The sequence below is a fragment of the Notothenia coriiceps genome, unplaced genomic scaffold, assembly GCF_000735185.1.
Source record: "Notothenia coriiceps isolate Sejong01 unplaced genomic scaffold, NC01 NC01_scaffold00016718, whole genome shotgun sequence".
In the NCBI taxonomy this organism is placed as follows: Eukaryota; Metazoa; Chordata; class Actinopteri; order Perciformes; family Nototheniidae; genus Notothenia; species Notothenia coriiceps.
Genome location: NW_011349419.1, coordinates 165,117 through 178,759, shown reverse-complemented (window position 1 = coordinate 178,759; position 13,643 = coordinate 165,117). Strand labels below are relative to the sequence as shown.

The 13,643-nt window shown below is 37.8% G+C and overlaps 2 protein-coding genes across 2 annotated transcripts in view; both read right to left on the bottom strand.

Annotated features, from left to right (window-relative positions):
• The window catches only part of pggt1b (protein geranylgeranyltransferase type I, beta subunit), a 21,025-nt gene extending 18,270 nt beyond the window's left edge, over positions 1 to 2,755 (bottom strand). Inside the window, exons 1-2 of the mRNA XM_010776146.1 lie at positions 2,628 to 2,755; positions 1,422 to 1,540 (exon numbers count right to left, since the gene is read on the bottom strand). Of these exons, the coding sequence (XP_010774448.1) occupies positions 1,422 to 1,540; positions 2,628 to 2,755 (247 nt within the window). The remainder of the gene's footprint in view (positions 1 to 1,421; positions 1,541 to 2,627) is intronic.
• A 330-nt stretch (positions 2,756 to 3,085) lies between these two features.
• ccdc112 (coiled-coil domain containing 112) lies at positions 3,086 to 9,100 on the bottom strand. The gene is made up of 14 exons (XM_010776134.1): positions 9,056 to 9,100; positions 7,496 to 7,620; positions 6,824 to 6,945; positions 6,563 to 6,652; positions 6,257 to 6,332; positions 5,832 to 5,958; positions 5,437 to 5,553; positions 5,084 to 5,221; positions 4,875 to 4,993; positions 4,517 to 4,643; positions 4,176 to 4,343; positions 3,887 to 3,985; positions 3,624 to 3,742; positions 3,086 to 3,518 (listed from the first exon to the last, which is right to left on the bottom strand). The coding sequence occupies exons 1-14, from the start codon at positions 9,098 to 9,100 to the stop codon at positions 3,488 to 3,490; spliced, it is 1,503 nt and encodes a 500-aa protein (XP_010774436.1). The 3' UTR covers positions 3,086 to 3,487.
• Positions 9,101 to 13,643: the final 4,543 nt, after the last annotated feature.

Genomic DNA, 13,643 nt, shown 5'->3' with positions numbered 1-13,643 from the left:
CCTCAAATAAGAAAATACATGCGAGTTCATGGCTACTGTAGACAACTTTCTTGTTGCTCTGTGTTGCGTTGTTAATGAGTGGGACACACCGGAGTTGAGGATCTGTGGGGTTTATTCTCCCAAAAATATAAATTTACAATTTAGGCATTTAGCAGACGCCTTATTCCAAAGCGACTTACAATTAGCAATTACAGGCACATTCTCCCTGGAGTGACTGAGGGCTGAGTGCCTTACTCAAAGTCACACTACTACTGTGGTGTCCCACAGTAGTGGTGTTCCAGGCGGGATTTGAACTCGCAACTTTCCAACGCATCAGCCCACCTCACTATCCATTAGTCCACCAAATTGTTTTTATATTATATATGAGATCAACTTGTGGCGGACGGTATTTAATTGTGGTGGCCCGCCACAAATAAATCAATGTATGGGAAACACTGATGTATCTAAACATATTTCTGCCTTAAACTCATTAACAGTTTTGTTTCTCTCGGTGCTCACACTCTCAAACCATCATCCAACCCTATCAAAAGGTGCAGTCAGCATAAATAATCCAATAAACGTTTTAACAAATTCAGAAATATCTCATCACGGTTTGTTTGCTGAATGTGCACTGAAGGAAAAATACACGTCCCTGAGTAAACCACAAAACACTATTCCAGACAATCAGAAACACAGGGCCTGTGCTACACTAGATGAGGGAAAAGGGGACAGTAATCTTTTCAACATTAGTCTGTGGCACCTTTTCCTACCTAGTAATCAGCAGCGAATCACTTCAACACGTGTATTTTGGTGTATTCACGGCATTCATTTTGTTATTCTACAGTATTGTTCTTTTATAGTTATTAACCCAATTTGTGTTCTTTGAAATTGAAAAGGATATCGCATTGTGTTTGTTACTTTCGTTGCAGTTGTGTCTTAAATTTGGCTTGGCTTCATATTTATGGCATTGCTTTTATTTTGAAGGAGAGGTAGCGCTGTTGACAGGAAGTTGTTGTTGCATTGGAAACAACGTGACGGAGATTAACGGAGAAAAGTAATATCTACATATAAAGACGGAGAAAGTAAACGATAACGTTTATGGTTAAGTGTTAGCACCCCCCGAACAAGCTCTTACGTTGATATTGGATATTTCAATAAATTCAATTTGAAAAAAAAACGGGAAAAAAACGAAAAAACAAACAAAACGAATATCCAAATAACGAAATTGAAACCCGAATAGTACTCCAACGAACGAATATTCGGATATTCGAATATTCGGGTACAGCCCTAGTGCTTTGAGAATACATTTTTGACTTGCTCTGTCATGTGAACCTTTTTATGAATAAAGCATACATCCAATGCCTTACACTGCAACATTTAACTGTTTAAACTGATCTTATTTATAGTCAGTTGTGGAAAAAGTGATAAGCTATGACACTTACCGTCCTCTGTGGGCAGAACCTGTAATGAGTAGATCCACTCAATCATGGTCTTCCTATCAATCACATCCAGGGCGTCCAGCACATCCAGACCAGACAGGGCAAAAAATATGATTGTTAACCTGAAAAGAAGGCAGATAGCAATCTTGTTAATTTTCAGTTGCAGTTGTGATAGCCCTGAAATAAGTCCAGAAATAGGCCAAAATGTCACACCATTGGTTTAAAAGGGATTTATTCTAAATCATACTTTATTTAATATTTTGGGCACATGTGACCACCGGTTTTTTTCTATTCCTTTTTAGAAAGAAAAAAAGTATTCCCATGTGCCCAAAAAGCAACATCAAGTATCGGGTACCTATTTAATCATAACATTATATGAAAACATATCGACACTTATGCAATGTAAACAATAATAATAATATAGAATACTTTTAATAATCACAACTATTAGTAGGCCCTATGGGTTTTCTTTATCGTGACTTTGACTATGGTTAAAAGTGTGATTTGTCATGTGATCTAAACATTTCAAAAAGGTGTACTGCTAGATACTTGCCCAAAACACTAAAATACTTTACGTATTAAAACAAATGTTTTGAATCAAACAAAAAAAAATCTTTGGACACAGTTGTTTTAAATTAATGGATATAACGATTAACAAATTCAAGCAACAAAGGGATTACATAGTATAATATATACACCAGATTAGATGAATGTGTAATAAAGCATAATTTAAGAGTATATCTTGACTTTTAGCTGCTTGCTTAGTTTAGCTCTTACTGGAGAGATAAGTAAAATGTGTTATTTTCGGAAATGTTTCTCGCTAAGTTAACCATTGAAAAACATATCCAAGTAAGCAGTCCATCTAGCTTTAAGTTCAGTTTCAAATAAGCTTTATTCATTTAATAGTGAACCCTACTATCGCTTTATACTACTTTTAACAGGGCGTCGTGCCCAGCTGTACCGTTAGTTATTGTGTAACCAACGTTACAGCCAATCTGTCATAATAACTTCAATGCCACTGCTGCAAGCCATGCTAAGTAGCACTAGCCTCCATTCAAAACGGGTGAACCACAGTTAGCTCGCTAAGCTTATTAGCACTAGCCTCCATTCAAAACGGGTAGCATTGAACCACAGTTAGCTTGAATGCTAGACAAGTTATTCAGTACAGTATATGAATTACACAAACAATTTCCATTCCAGTAAATGTACCTGGTCGTTTCCAGCGAGGCGTACCTCTCCGGCAACACCTGAAGCGTTCTTTGGAAGAATCGTACATGTCTATCTCTTAAAAAATCTATTTGCTCAAATTCTACAAACTGGCTCTCTTCTTCCGCCATCTTTGCATCCGCACCTATGAGGAATCTTTTCCGGTACGTTTGTTTTTCAAAATAAAAGCTAGCACTGCAGAGCAATGTACAACAATGTACAACATATACATTTGATATTATCTCTCTCTCTCTCTCTCTCTCTCTCTCTCTCTCTCTCTCTCTCTCTCTCTCTCCCTCTCTCGTACAAAATATCTATGGTACAAAAAGGCAAATTAGGTTTTTTAAATAAAGATACATTTTATTTTTAGAATACTTATCAAAACAGAGTACAAAGAGCTTCACAGAGAGAAAAATACAATAAAAAAACAAAATAGTTTATAAAATAAATAAAGGACAAGATGAAAAATAATAAACGAGAAATTAAGAACACAGGCAGCACAAATTAAATCAGGATGTGATTTCATTCCAAATGTAATTAGTAGAGACTTAAAACACTTCCAGAGCTCAATAAGATATTAAAATAAATCCTAAAACAAACAAAAAAACCATGTGGTTATAGGTGTGTGATCATACCTCTTAGTTTGGGATTAAAAGCCTAGCAGCAAGTAAGAGGCTAAACTTTTATTTAAAATAGTAATTTTGCGTAATGTCATTACATTTTATGTAAAGCAGTAAACAGTAGATTTAAAAGGCACATTCTGGTGTTGAGGTCTCATTGCAAAACATTTAATTTAATCAAATTTTATAAAAAGCAGAATTGGGAATGTGTTTCAGGAATGTTCAGTTGACCATTGATGCTCATCACAGGCCTTGTCTCCAAGTGGGAACAGCTCTGCAACAAAATGACAGCACATTTCAGTGATTCAGCTTCAATCACCTTTAATCTTTCAAATAATTGTTGAACAGAAACCTGTCCTAGTGGTTGTTTCAAACAGACCTGTGAAACATCTGTAGGACAGGCCCTCCACCTGTAGGTCCAATGTGTTTCATTCGTTCCTCCCATCCCTTGGTGGGACGGGTAAGCCTGGAGGGGTCTCTGCTGACGTTACCATCCACCTGGATGAAGCATAAACATCAACCTTTACTAAACCCACAACTCTGTTTGTTTAATATTTTAAGGATGTGCAGGTTTGTGGTCATAATGTTTGTCTTTGTGTTAATCATTTGAGAGACAATTAACATGAATTGTACAAGCCTTACCTTTTCTTTCAACTTAGCAGTGATTCTCCTCTGTCTTTCCTCTTCCTCTCTTTCCCTCCGCTGTCTCTCCTGAAGCTTTGCCTCCACCTTGAGAAGATCCTGCAGAAAAAAGGCAGAGACATGATTTTTATTCAACACAGTAAAGTGACCTCACATCCCTTAAATACATTGCACAACCTCAAATAACAAAAACTGTGCTCTGGTCAGAAAGCCTTGCCTCTAATAGACATAACACCAGGCAAAAAGACAAACAACTTGTGTTTCTGTGATTTTTAGACTAAGTTTGTACCCTTTCATTAAAGCGTTGGATTCCTATGGTTGCCTCCCTTCTTCTCTCATCCATCTCTCTCAGTTCCTTCTCTCTCTTCCTCCTCCACTGCTCCTCCTCTTCCTCTTTCTTCAGTCGCAGCTGCTCCTCAATGGTCAGCTTCACTTCCATCTGCCGGCGCCGCTCTTCCTGTAAGCAGAAATAATGCTTTGTAAATGCTATACATTCATATTTCCTAAGGTAACCCACCATGCACCTATTCACATCACTGTATGCATGTGTATTTATTTCAGAGTAGCACAGAAGCGCTATCTCTGATGAAAAATAAGCACACATTACTTTTGCCACACATGCTAGAGCACCTTTGCCTTTTTCCTCTTTTGTATTTCCTCAGCCAGCCTCTGCTCTTCTTCCTGTTCCTCGGTCCTTTGCTTTTCTTCCCTCCACTTCTCCAGTTGCAACTCTGCCTCCCTCCTCTCCTGCTCAGTCCTTAAACAGAAGAGGACAGAACACGTTGAAACAATAGAGTGAAAATAACAAAGACTAGGGAGAGTAGGAAGTAAAGCCGACCAATTTCACCTCAATTTAAGGTGACCTATGAAACACTAAGGGTGCTCATCAGTTCTGGTGGGATATTATGACTTGCTGCCTTTAACCATGGAGTCAATGTCTGCGTGTCTTTCTTGTTTTTAGTTCTATACTGCTATACTTAAGACTCACCTGTGTTGCTTAGCCTGGACTTTGGCCTCCCTCTCACTCTTTTCTGCCTCTTCTGCCTCCTGACTCTGTATTCTGTTCTGGCGTTTCTGATGTTTGCTGGCTTTCCACCGCTGAATGGCCTGGGTATAGTATGAAGACAGTTAACACAAACGGAAACCAGAAACAAGGTTTGCTTTTGATTTAAAGATTTATACATGTTTTGTCTGTACCTCTCTCTTACTGTCCTGTAGGTAGATCAGCTCCTGATGCCAGTCCTCGTGTTGCTCTATCTCCTCCAATGTTTTACCAGGCAGGTACAGTTTGGCCTCTTTCCTGTAGACTTGTTGCCCGCTGTGCTTTGTCCAGACCTGGAAATCAAACAGGTTAGACTCATTTAGAGAGGTGTCTTGCTGTTATCGACATTTGGCTTGGCATATGTGTAGTTGCATGAAGCAATCACATTTGTGTTTATGGATTGTGTTCAGTGACTGTGTGCAATGACCTGTGAGTGGAAGTTGGCAGTAGATACAAAAATTGTATTTAAAGGGCAAGTTTTTAAGACTGAATTAAAATAACGTCTTACTTTAAGGAAGGTTTGGTGGTCATATTTGTCCCAGCCTCCGCACGGGCCTCCTGTCTTCAGCAGGAATACCTCCACTGCTAGGACCTCTGCTGGGAGGTCTCTGTCTGGGGGGTTGGTCTTATGGAAAAAACAATGTTATCAATGAAATGCTGCAGAATTCTAGATGCATTAAATAAAAAATGTGAATTTATTTTGACTTCTTAAAATACTTAATACATGTGTTTTTCACACTTTCTTATTTATAGTCTCAAGAGGTCAAAAGCAGTAAAATCTTGTGATATTTATTGATTGCATTAATTGTAAGATTTATTGCTAGAACACAAACTTGTTTCATTGCATTAACGATGCCAAACAGTGGAAATATAGCGAGGAGGGATATAAGAGGAGCAGCAGACCTTAACAGTGGGAGCTGTGTGTAGTTTAAGGTCTGATTTGACAGCAAGGCTCAGGTTTTCAATCTTTTTCTCATAAGCCGTGATCTCCTGTCTGCATGTCCTCTCTTCTTTCAAGAGTTCCTCAACGCTAAGGGAATCAGAGAAACAAAAAAGACCACTATTTATTGTATTTTCATGAGATCACAAATATTCATTCCTAAAGTTAAGCCAACACTGATCAGAAGCTGTCACTTTTTCTGCCTACTTGGGTGTTTATAACCTTCTCATTTTGAATGGTTTAACGTGTTTGCTTTTTCTGAGAACAGAGTGCGATGCTGTTTTTATTTATTTATATTTTTCATTTTATTATATTAAAGATGTATTGGATTGCATTATATTAAATGATGTGTAAGTAATATTTAGAATACAGTTGTTTTTCTGATTACCATGACCGCTCTTCCTCCTTTAGGTTGTTAATGGAGATTTCCACCTCTGTCATTATTTCCTTCAGTCTTTCAATCACTGAAAATAGATATGCAGAAATATTATTAACAATCTGATACTCATGGTACATGATTATGAGGCTAAAATGGCCATGATTTCTTTGAGCAGTACACTACTTTTCAATACCATGTTATATTGAAGAAGCAAAATGGCACAAATGTTTATAAAAATGATGACTAAAAAGTACTGAGTGTTTCACAAGATGGCTGAATGAATGGTAAAGAATCACTGCGAGGTACAACACTTACACTCAGGAGTCGGCTTCACATCTATTAGCTGTCTCTGAAATTTCCTCACACCGTTATGAATCTTCACAAGCTGCTTTTGAAGATGGATTTCTAAAGAATCAAATGCAAAGAAGATTATGGCAGTTTGCTCTGTCAAAGAAGTAAAGTGTTGAATGTGCATGGTTCCTTCAACATGGTTTTACAATCACAGGACTTGTCAACTTTACACATTATAAAACATCTGTGGGAAATATTAGGGTACTGTAGTGAAAAAAGACCCACTCTCAGCATTTCTTTCTTCCTCCAGCAATTTCTCATACTCTTCTAGTTCTCCAGGCACATCAGTCCACCCATTCTTTCTGCACTGGACACTCAGTGTTCTCTCTTTCTCCAACTTTTCAATCCTGAGAAGAAAGAATAGAGTAAAATGGGTTTATAACAATATTGACCGGTGAGGATGCACTGATAATAAAGTTTAAACTGTTCACAAGTTTAAGGATTTATTTGTTGTGATTGAATGGTTTAGTGATTGGTAAAGTTATACACAGTACAAATATTGAATAATAATAACTATATTAATAATGAAAGTAAACGTTTAAAATGGGTTTGCTTGTTTCATTTACAGTGGTGACTAAGCAGCACCAAATCAGTTCTTGCTATTGTTGAGCCAGTATGAGAACATTATTTATAAAATAATACAAAATATCTGAGTGAAGTTATTAAGGGCTAAACATTACACCTACACACAGATGAAATAAAGGGTTGGACAAGAAAATAAAACTATGTTTAAAACACACTTATTTTGCAGTGCTGCAGTTTGTGATAATGTTGGATTGTATTGTAGGGGGTTCTTGTCACCATATACTGAACCACTGTATCTCTACATTAAAAGTTTAGTGTTTAAAGATGTATACCTTAAAGTGAAATAACTCTGAGTAGCTGTACTTCACTTACTCCCTCCTATTTCTCTCGGCCTCCCTGAGAAACTGTGCAACATTCTGCCTTGCGAGCCTCTGATCCTCACTGCTGACAGGAGGTGATGAGCAGGGCTGCTGGACAGGGCTGGAGTCTCCCTCTCCCTGCTCAAATTCATTTAGGGAAAATATAACACAATACCAGATTATAATGTGAAATGTAACAACAGGTATACTTCTAATCCATTTTGCATAAAACTTCCTTTAAATTGTGTTCCATGATGGAGTAATGAGCCCTTGTCAATTTGGAACTGCAGGACAAATCCATTTAGGTCAGTTTTGTTTACAGTTACAATACATAGCCTAATGGAGATATGTGCAATGGGACACCCTAATAAATCCTCAGAATAGGGGCCCAGTCACAAGCAGATATACTTTTGAATATCTAAGATTATTAACACTTGCATGTCCAAATGCATGCAGCATTATACATCAATACAGTATCTCAAACCTACAAAACACCTAAGGCTAACAAGGAACATAATTAAAGTAACCATGACTAATTTTGGTCCCACGACATTTTTTACATCAATTTAAACTTAAATATGTTATAAAATAAATAAAGACATTTGGAAAGGGGAAATAAAAGTACAATTTGAATAGATTTCAGAGAAGAGTCAAGCATAGACAGTACAGTAACACAAGGCATCTGTTTTCGGACAGCAGTTTGTAGGAGCAACATGTTCTCTATAAGCCTACAGTTAAATAATGAAGGATTATTTGAATTATTTGAAGTATTAAAGTAACGTGTTATGGCAGGAAAGTTCAATCTGGTATATTCATTTTAATGTCACCTTATATAGAATGTGTGTTAAACTTGTGATTTCTGCATTGAGTGACTTCTGCCTAGCAGATACCAAGAAGAGGCCCCTAGGGTCTCTCTGTTAATTATCAATAGTCCTTGCAATTAACAGGAGAATTCCCAGATACATTTTCAGATAATGTAGTTAAAGTCTTGTAGAATTAATGTTTATCTCCTACACATCCTGCAGGCCTTGAGACTTGGGTCACCCAGCAGTAAACAAGATAAAAGTCCTTTTGAGCTTATCAATAAAATGTAGCCGCATAGCTCCTCCTGGGGTTTTGGATATAAGCCTATGTTTTCTTTAGACCAGTCTCTTCTTTTCTTCAAACTGACCAGATCCGTGAGATTGGAGGAAGAGCAGGAAGTACTTCCTTTGTATTTGTATTGTTACTTTTTATCATTAAAACAAGATTATTGTTTAACTTGCATTCTGGTGTTTCTTAATCCCTTCCTTTTTACGAATTTACCCAGTTTACCAAACGACACGCGGAGACGAGGTTGGTTTTAAACATCCTCCAAATCTCCAACAATAATTACACTTATTGATAATTACAATGAATAATGACAACACAATGAAGAGAGCAAGCAGCCTCCCTCTCTTATAATACGTGAGTTCGTCAATCTTCTGCTTTCACTGATTTATATAACATTTGAGATATTTAAAATGTTGTCGACTAGCTAACTAATACAGTTTGACAAAAATATGCAGTAAATAGATTTTTGATAGCTTCCTACCGAGCAATGTTTATCAGCACATCGTGTGGTTGCTAGGGTAGCCATGTTTGAGCGGCTCTGTAAACAAAACAAAACTTTATTTATACGAACAGCCTAGTTTGCCCCTGCTCCTGTAGTTAGTGGTTCATACCAGCAGAGGACGCTGCTTATTGTTAAACTGTTGTGTGTAAACATGAAAGATTTATTAATATTATTTGTGTTATTTTTAGGGCATCAAGATGGGAGAAAAAAACCTAACAAGAAGACTGTAACCATGACAACAGACTAAGGCCTACATTAACCAAACTGTTAGATTGTCCATAAAATAATCTGAATGGCTCAAAATATTGAAATAAGAATTTATAAAATACTTTGGACAAAATGTAAAAGCATTGATAGACCTCAGCTAGCTTTATGCCCAAAAACGTCGATGTAAAATATTCACAGATCAAGCAATGGTTAAAACAGATGTTGTAAAAAAAGGTAAATGGTAACTTAAAAGTAAAACAGGGTTAAAGCCTATTTTAAAAGACACATGTTCTCTTCATTAATTATGACAAGGATTTACATTGAACAGATGATACAGTAAATTACTAATGTATGTGCACAATGCCGTTTCTGAGGCTTTAGGTTTTTTCTTGTTCTTAATTTCTTATGTTTCTTTGTTTCCTGCCAAAACAGTCGTTGTATGTTATGTTATAAGGGTCTATGGTAAAGGCTTTACTTCATGGTGTTAGAAATGTATACAAAATAATTTGGGAAATGTGTATAAAGCATTTTAACCAGAATACTTCAATGGCATTTTAGTCAGTTTACCTTTGATTTCTTTCTTTTTTTTACATATTTTATCCAGGACCTAGTTTTGTATGTGAAATTGACATCCATCCATCCATCCATCTTCTCCCGCTTATCCGTGGTCGGGTCGCGGGGGTAGCAGTTCCAGCAGAGAGCCCCAAACTTTCTTTTCCCTGGCCACATCAACCAGCTCTGACTGGGGGATCCCAAGGCGCTCCCAGGCCAGCGAAGAGATATAATCCCTCCACCTGTTACTAGGTCTACCCCTTGGTCTCCTCCCAGCTGGACGTGCCTGGAACACCTCCCTAGGGAGGTACCCAGGTGGCATCCTACAGATGTAGCACTTCATTTCAGACTCCAGCTTACAGCTTCCTGCCTACGACCTGCCTAAGACCAGTATAGGGGAATGTTGAGCCCTCCCACTATTTTCCAAGAGGGCGTTGCCAGATTTTCAATTTCAGGTTTTAACCAGGGGATGGCGCTTCATTCACAAATGCAGAAAGAAAAGTTTCATGGACTTTCAGTTGTGTTTTGAAGAGCATTTGAACACATCAACATTTTAGATCAACTAAAGTATATCTAATCTTGTAATTCAATAATATATAGTCTTTATATACTAAATAATCATAATAATAATGTAAATGTTTACATTACACTTCTTTATTTGTTATGCTCATACTTTTACCTTTACAATCGTTTGCTTTAATATGTAGTATATATATTTTTTTATANGAATAAATGAGAATCGTATCTGTGTTGTTGATCTGTAATATTACAGTGTTACTTTGATTGGTTTGCCCTTCTCGGACCATGCACTACGCATTTCAGTGGTTTTGTGTTAGAAAAGAAAGTAACCAATCAGATCTTGTTCTGGGTCTCTGGGTAGAATATCCTTCAACCAAGGTATTCTATATCCTTGATAGAATGCCCTGGCCGTTGCACTGAATGAGAGCGTACATTTGGACTGACAGTTTGACCAACCAATCATATATTGATTTGTAGCCAATGGGCGTATTCTTTCAGAGTTCCCCTCGGTTCCAGGGTACTCTAGAAGGCCCGCTAGTTAACTGGCTCGAGACAGAGATGAATGCGACGAAGCAATTCATGCCGTTTTATTGTTTTTAACGTTGAAATGGCAAGTGCAACGGGTGAAGATGAAGTTGTTGCGGAATTGTTGTGAGTACCCTTTTCAAGACGACAATTCAATGAAAAGACGGACATTATAACGCCGGGGCGGCGGGGGGTGTGTGTGTCTACAGAAGGTCCAGTTTTGATAGACACGGTTCGCCACTGAGTATAACGTTACCTTATATTATATTAAAATAAAAATGTGTCATCGTGTTATTATGGCTACCTTAGCCATATTAGTTAGTAGTCAGATTTTGAAGAGCTGAGAATGTTGTTTACTGAGGATTTTAAAGGTTTATACGTGGCTCAGCTAATCATTATCAAAGACCCAAGCTAACATATCAATGATTTATTAAAAGAACATTTTGGGTCTCAAGCCTACCGACTAGGCTAAGGACCCAATCCCACCTGTGGCCCTCATGTCACCCCCTCTCTTACTTTGCATTCTGTTTGTGCTTACTCTTTACTAAAAGTAATAGCTTACTTTGAATTGAAACACATTTTTCCACAATTCTTTATTCAGCAAAAGATCTTTGTCTAAATCTATCAATATTTTGTTTCTTATTAGAATCACAAACAATGTGTTCAGAGGAATAGTATGTAATGCTATGTACTGTTAAATTCAGTGATTTCGTTTTTTCTAGTATAACTAACCTGCTATGCCACTTTTTGCTGTAAATGTTCCCGCTGTGGGACTAATAAAGGATTTCTGAAATTCCATCGCACCGAGGCATGGAGGTGGACTGAGCTGGCGGAGAATCTCAGCAGGTGCAGCATCTCAGCAGGTGCAGCACTCACAGCCCTGTAAGGTGTTACCCCTACTTTGTGGAAAAGATCAGGATGTTTGAGATGTAGCTTTTTCTCTCTATGTAAATGTTTCTCCTCACACAGTTAATGTTTCAGCCTCAGTTCAAGGTCCTCCCACCAGCTCTTATTGTGGCACCCTGTTTGAAACACAGGATCTGATGTTTAACTACAGCTGTAAAACCATTAACCTCGCATAATAACCAGCTTTGGGAATGTTTACAATGCTGCCTCTCGTACCATCGCACTTCAACTGATCTTGCACTCTCACTGCTGCTGTGGGTGGCACATCTGTTGTTTCTGAGGTCTGACATACAGATATGGTATTTTCCACCAGAGAACTCTTCCTAACAGTATGTGTTAGCAGCACACATTGTAAATGATGTCAGTGATAGCATGTTGGGGAGAGGCTGTCATCATGCAGCACTTGCTCTGCTCAACCTGCTGTTTCCTGTGCACGAAGACATGAATAATCACTGAAAAGACAAAGTAGTACTCAAATGTTCTCCTACAGTATGTGTCACTATTTGCCATATTGGTGTGGAACTTAAAGAAATAATATATATATTTCTACACAGTAGATAGATAATTAGAGTGAGATAATTGTAGTGTTCAGCCCTCCGGTTGTGCACTTTGCACCTCACCTGTTATATCATCCTGATCATCTTTATTAACAGCCACAGATGATGTCTGCTGGGTAATAAATGTGCAGTGCTATCCAAAGGTCCACCCAGCATCACACTGACTCACTGAATGTTTCAGCAATCATCAACCCCCTTGCCATTTAAACTCAATGTGTAATCCATATGTGTGGGTGAGAGGCTGAGTGGTGGGGGGGATGGGAAGGTGTCTGTCCCGAGTCTTGAATGCTGAGCGTGCAGTAGTTGATATTTAATGCTTGCTTGTCAGGGAATCATTTACAGACACACTGATAGTGTAGATAGCTGAGCGTTTAGAGATTAATAAGAGCAACAGGTGGAGCTTCTTATCAGGGCACAAGCACATGTTTGCTAGAGATGGGTGTGGAGTATGTGTTACTAAATGAATAATGAAACAACAAAGAAAGTGCAATGTTTTTATTTTCCTTTCAGAAATTGGCTCCCATACATATCTGCAACCCACTTGTCTGTACTCAGATGATTTACTTAAGTTAAAGTAGCAATAAACAGTGTAAAAATACTGTGCTAAAGTAAAAGTCCTGCATTCAAAATTGTACATAAGTAAACAGTATTAGCTAAAAAAAAAAAGACTCTTGACAAAATTAAAAGTACACGTTATGCAAAATGGCTATTTTAAGATAAAATAAAATAAGATGTACTTTGTTGATCCCAAATTGGTGCATTAATGTGTTCATCACTTTAATGTTGCATTTGGTAAAAGTGGGGTTTATTTGAATTACCTTACATACTTCTGGGTAGCTTGACCTATGACAATATGTGTCGATTTAAAAGTTGGGTAGGTAATTTTGGAGAAACCAGCTCGAGTGCGCTATAATTTTAAAATACACAACCGGAACAAATCTGCCACTTCCTCACAGAGCCCCTCCTCCAACACACACGAAAGCGCACATGACCAATGAGGGCACAAGATAAGTTTGTGCACAGATGTAAGGCTGACAGGCAGGTAGGCCATCCAGTTATTTTAGCCGGGCCGGCTACAATGATTGGTGGTGCTTTTTACAGCGCTACGGCTTCCACAGATGACATTTTTTATGGATTTTTGATCAAAGCACTTAAGATATTCATTGCTATCGGGATGTTAAGAGCATTCCATGGAATATAACAAAAAGTGTATCTCGAGCCGGTTTCTCAAACTTACCTACCCCACCTTTAAAGTGTTTCATATCTTATCAGTCTATATCGAAGAACATTCACTACTGTGT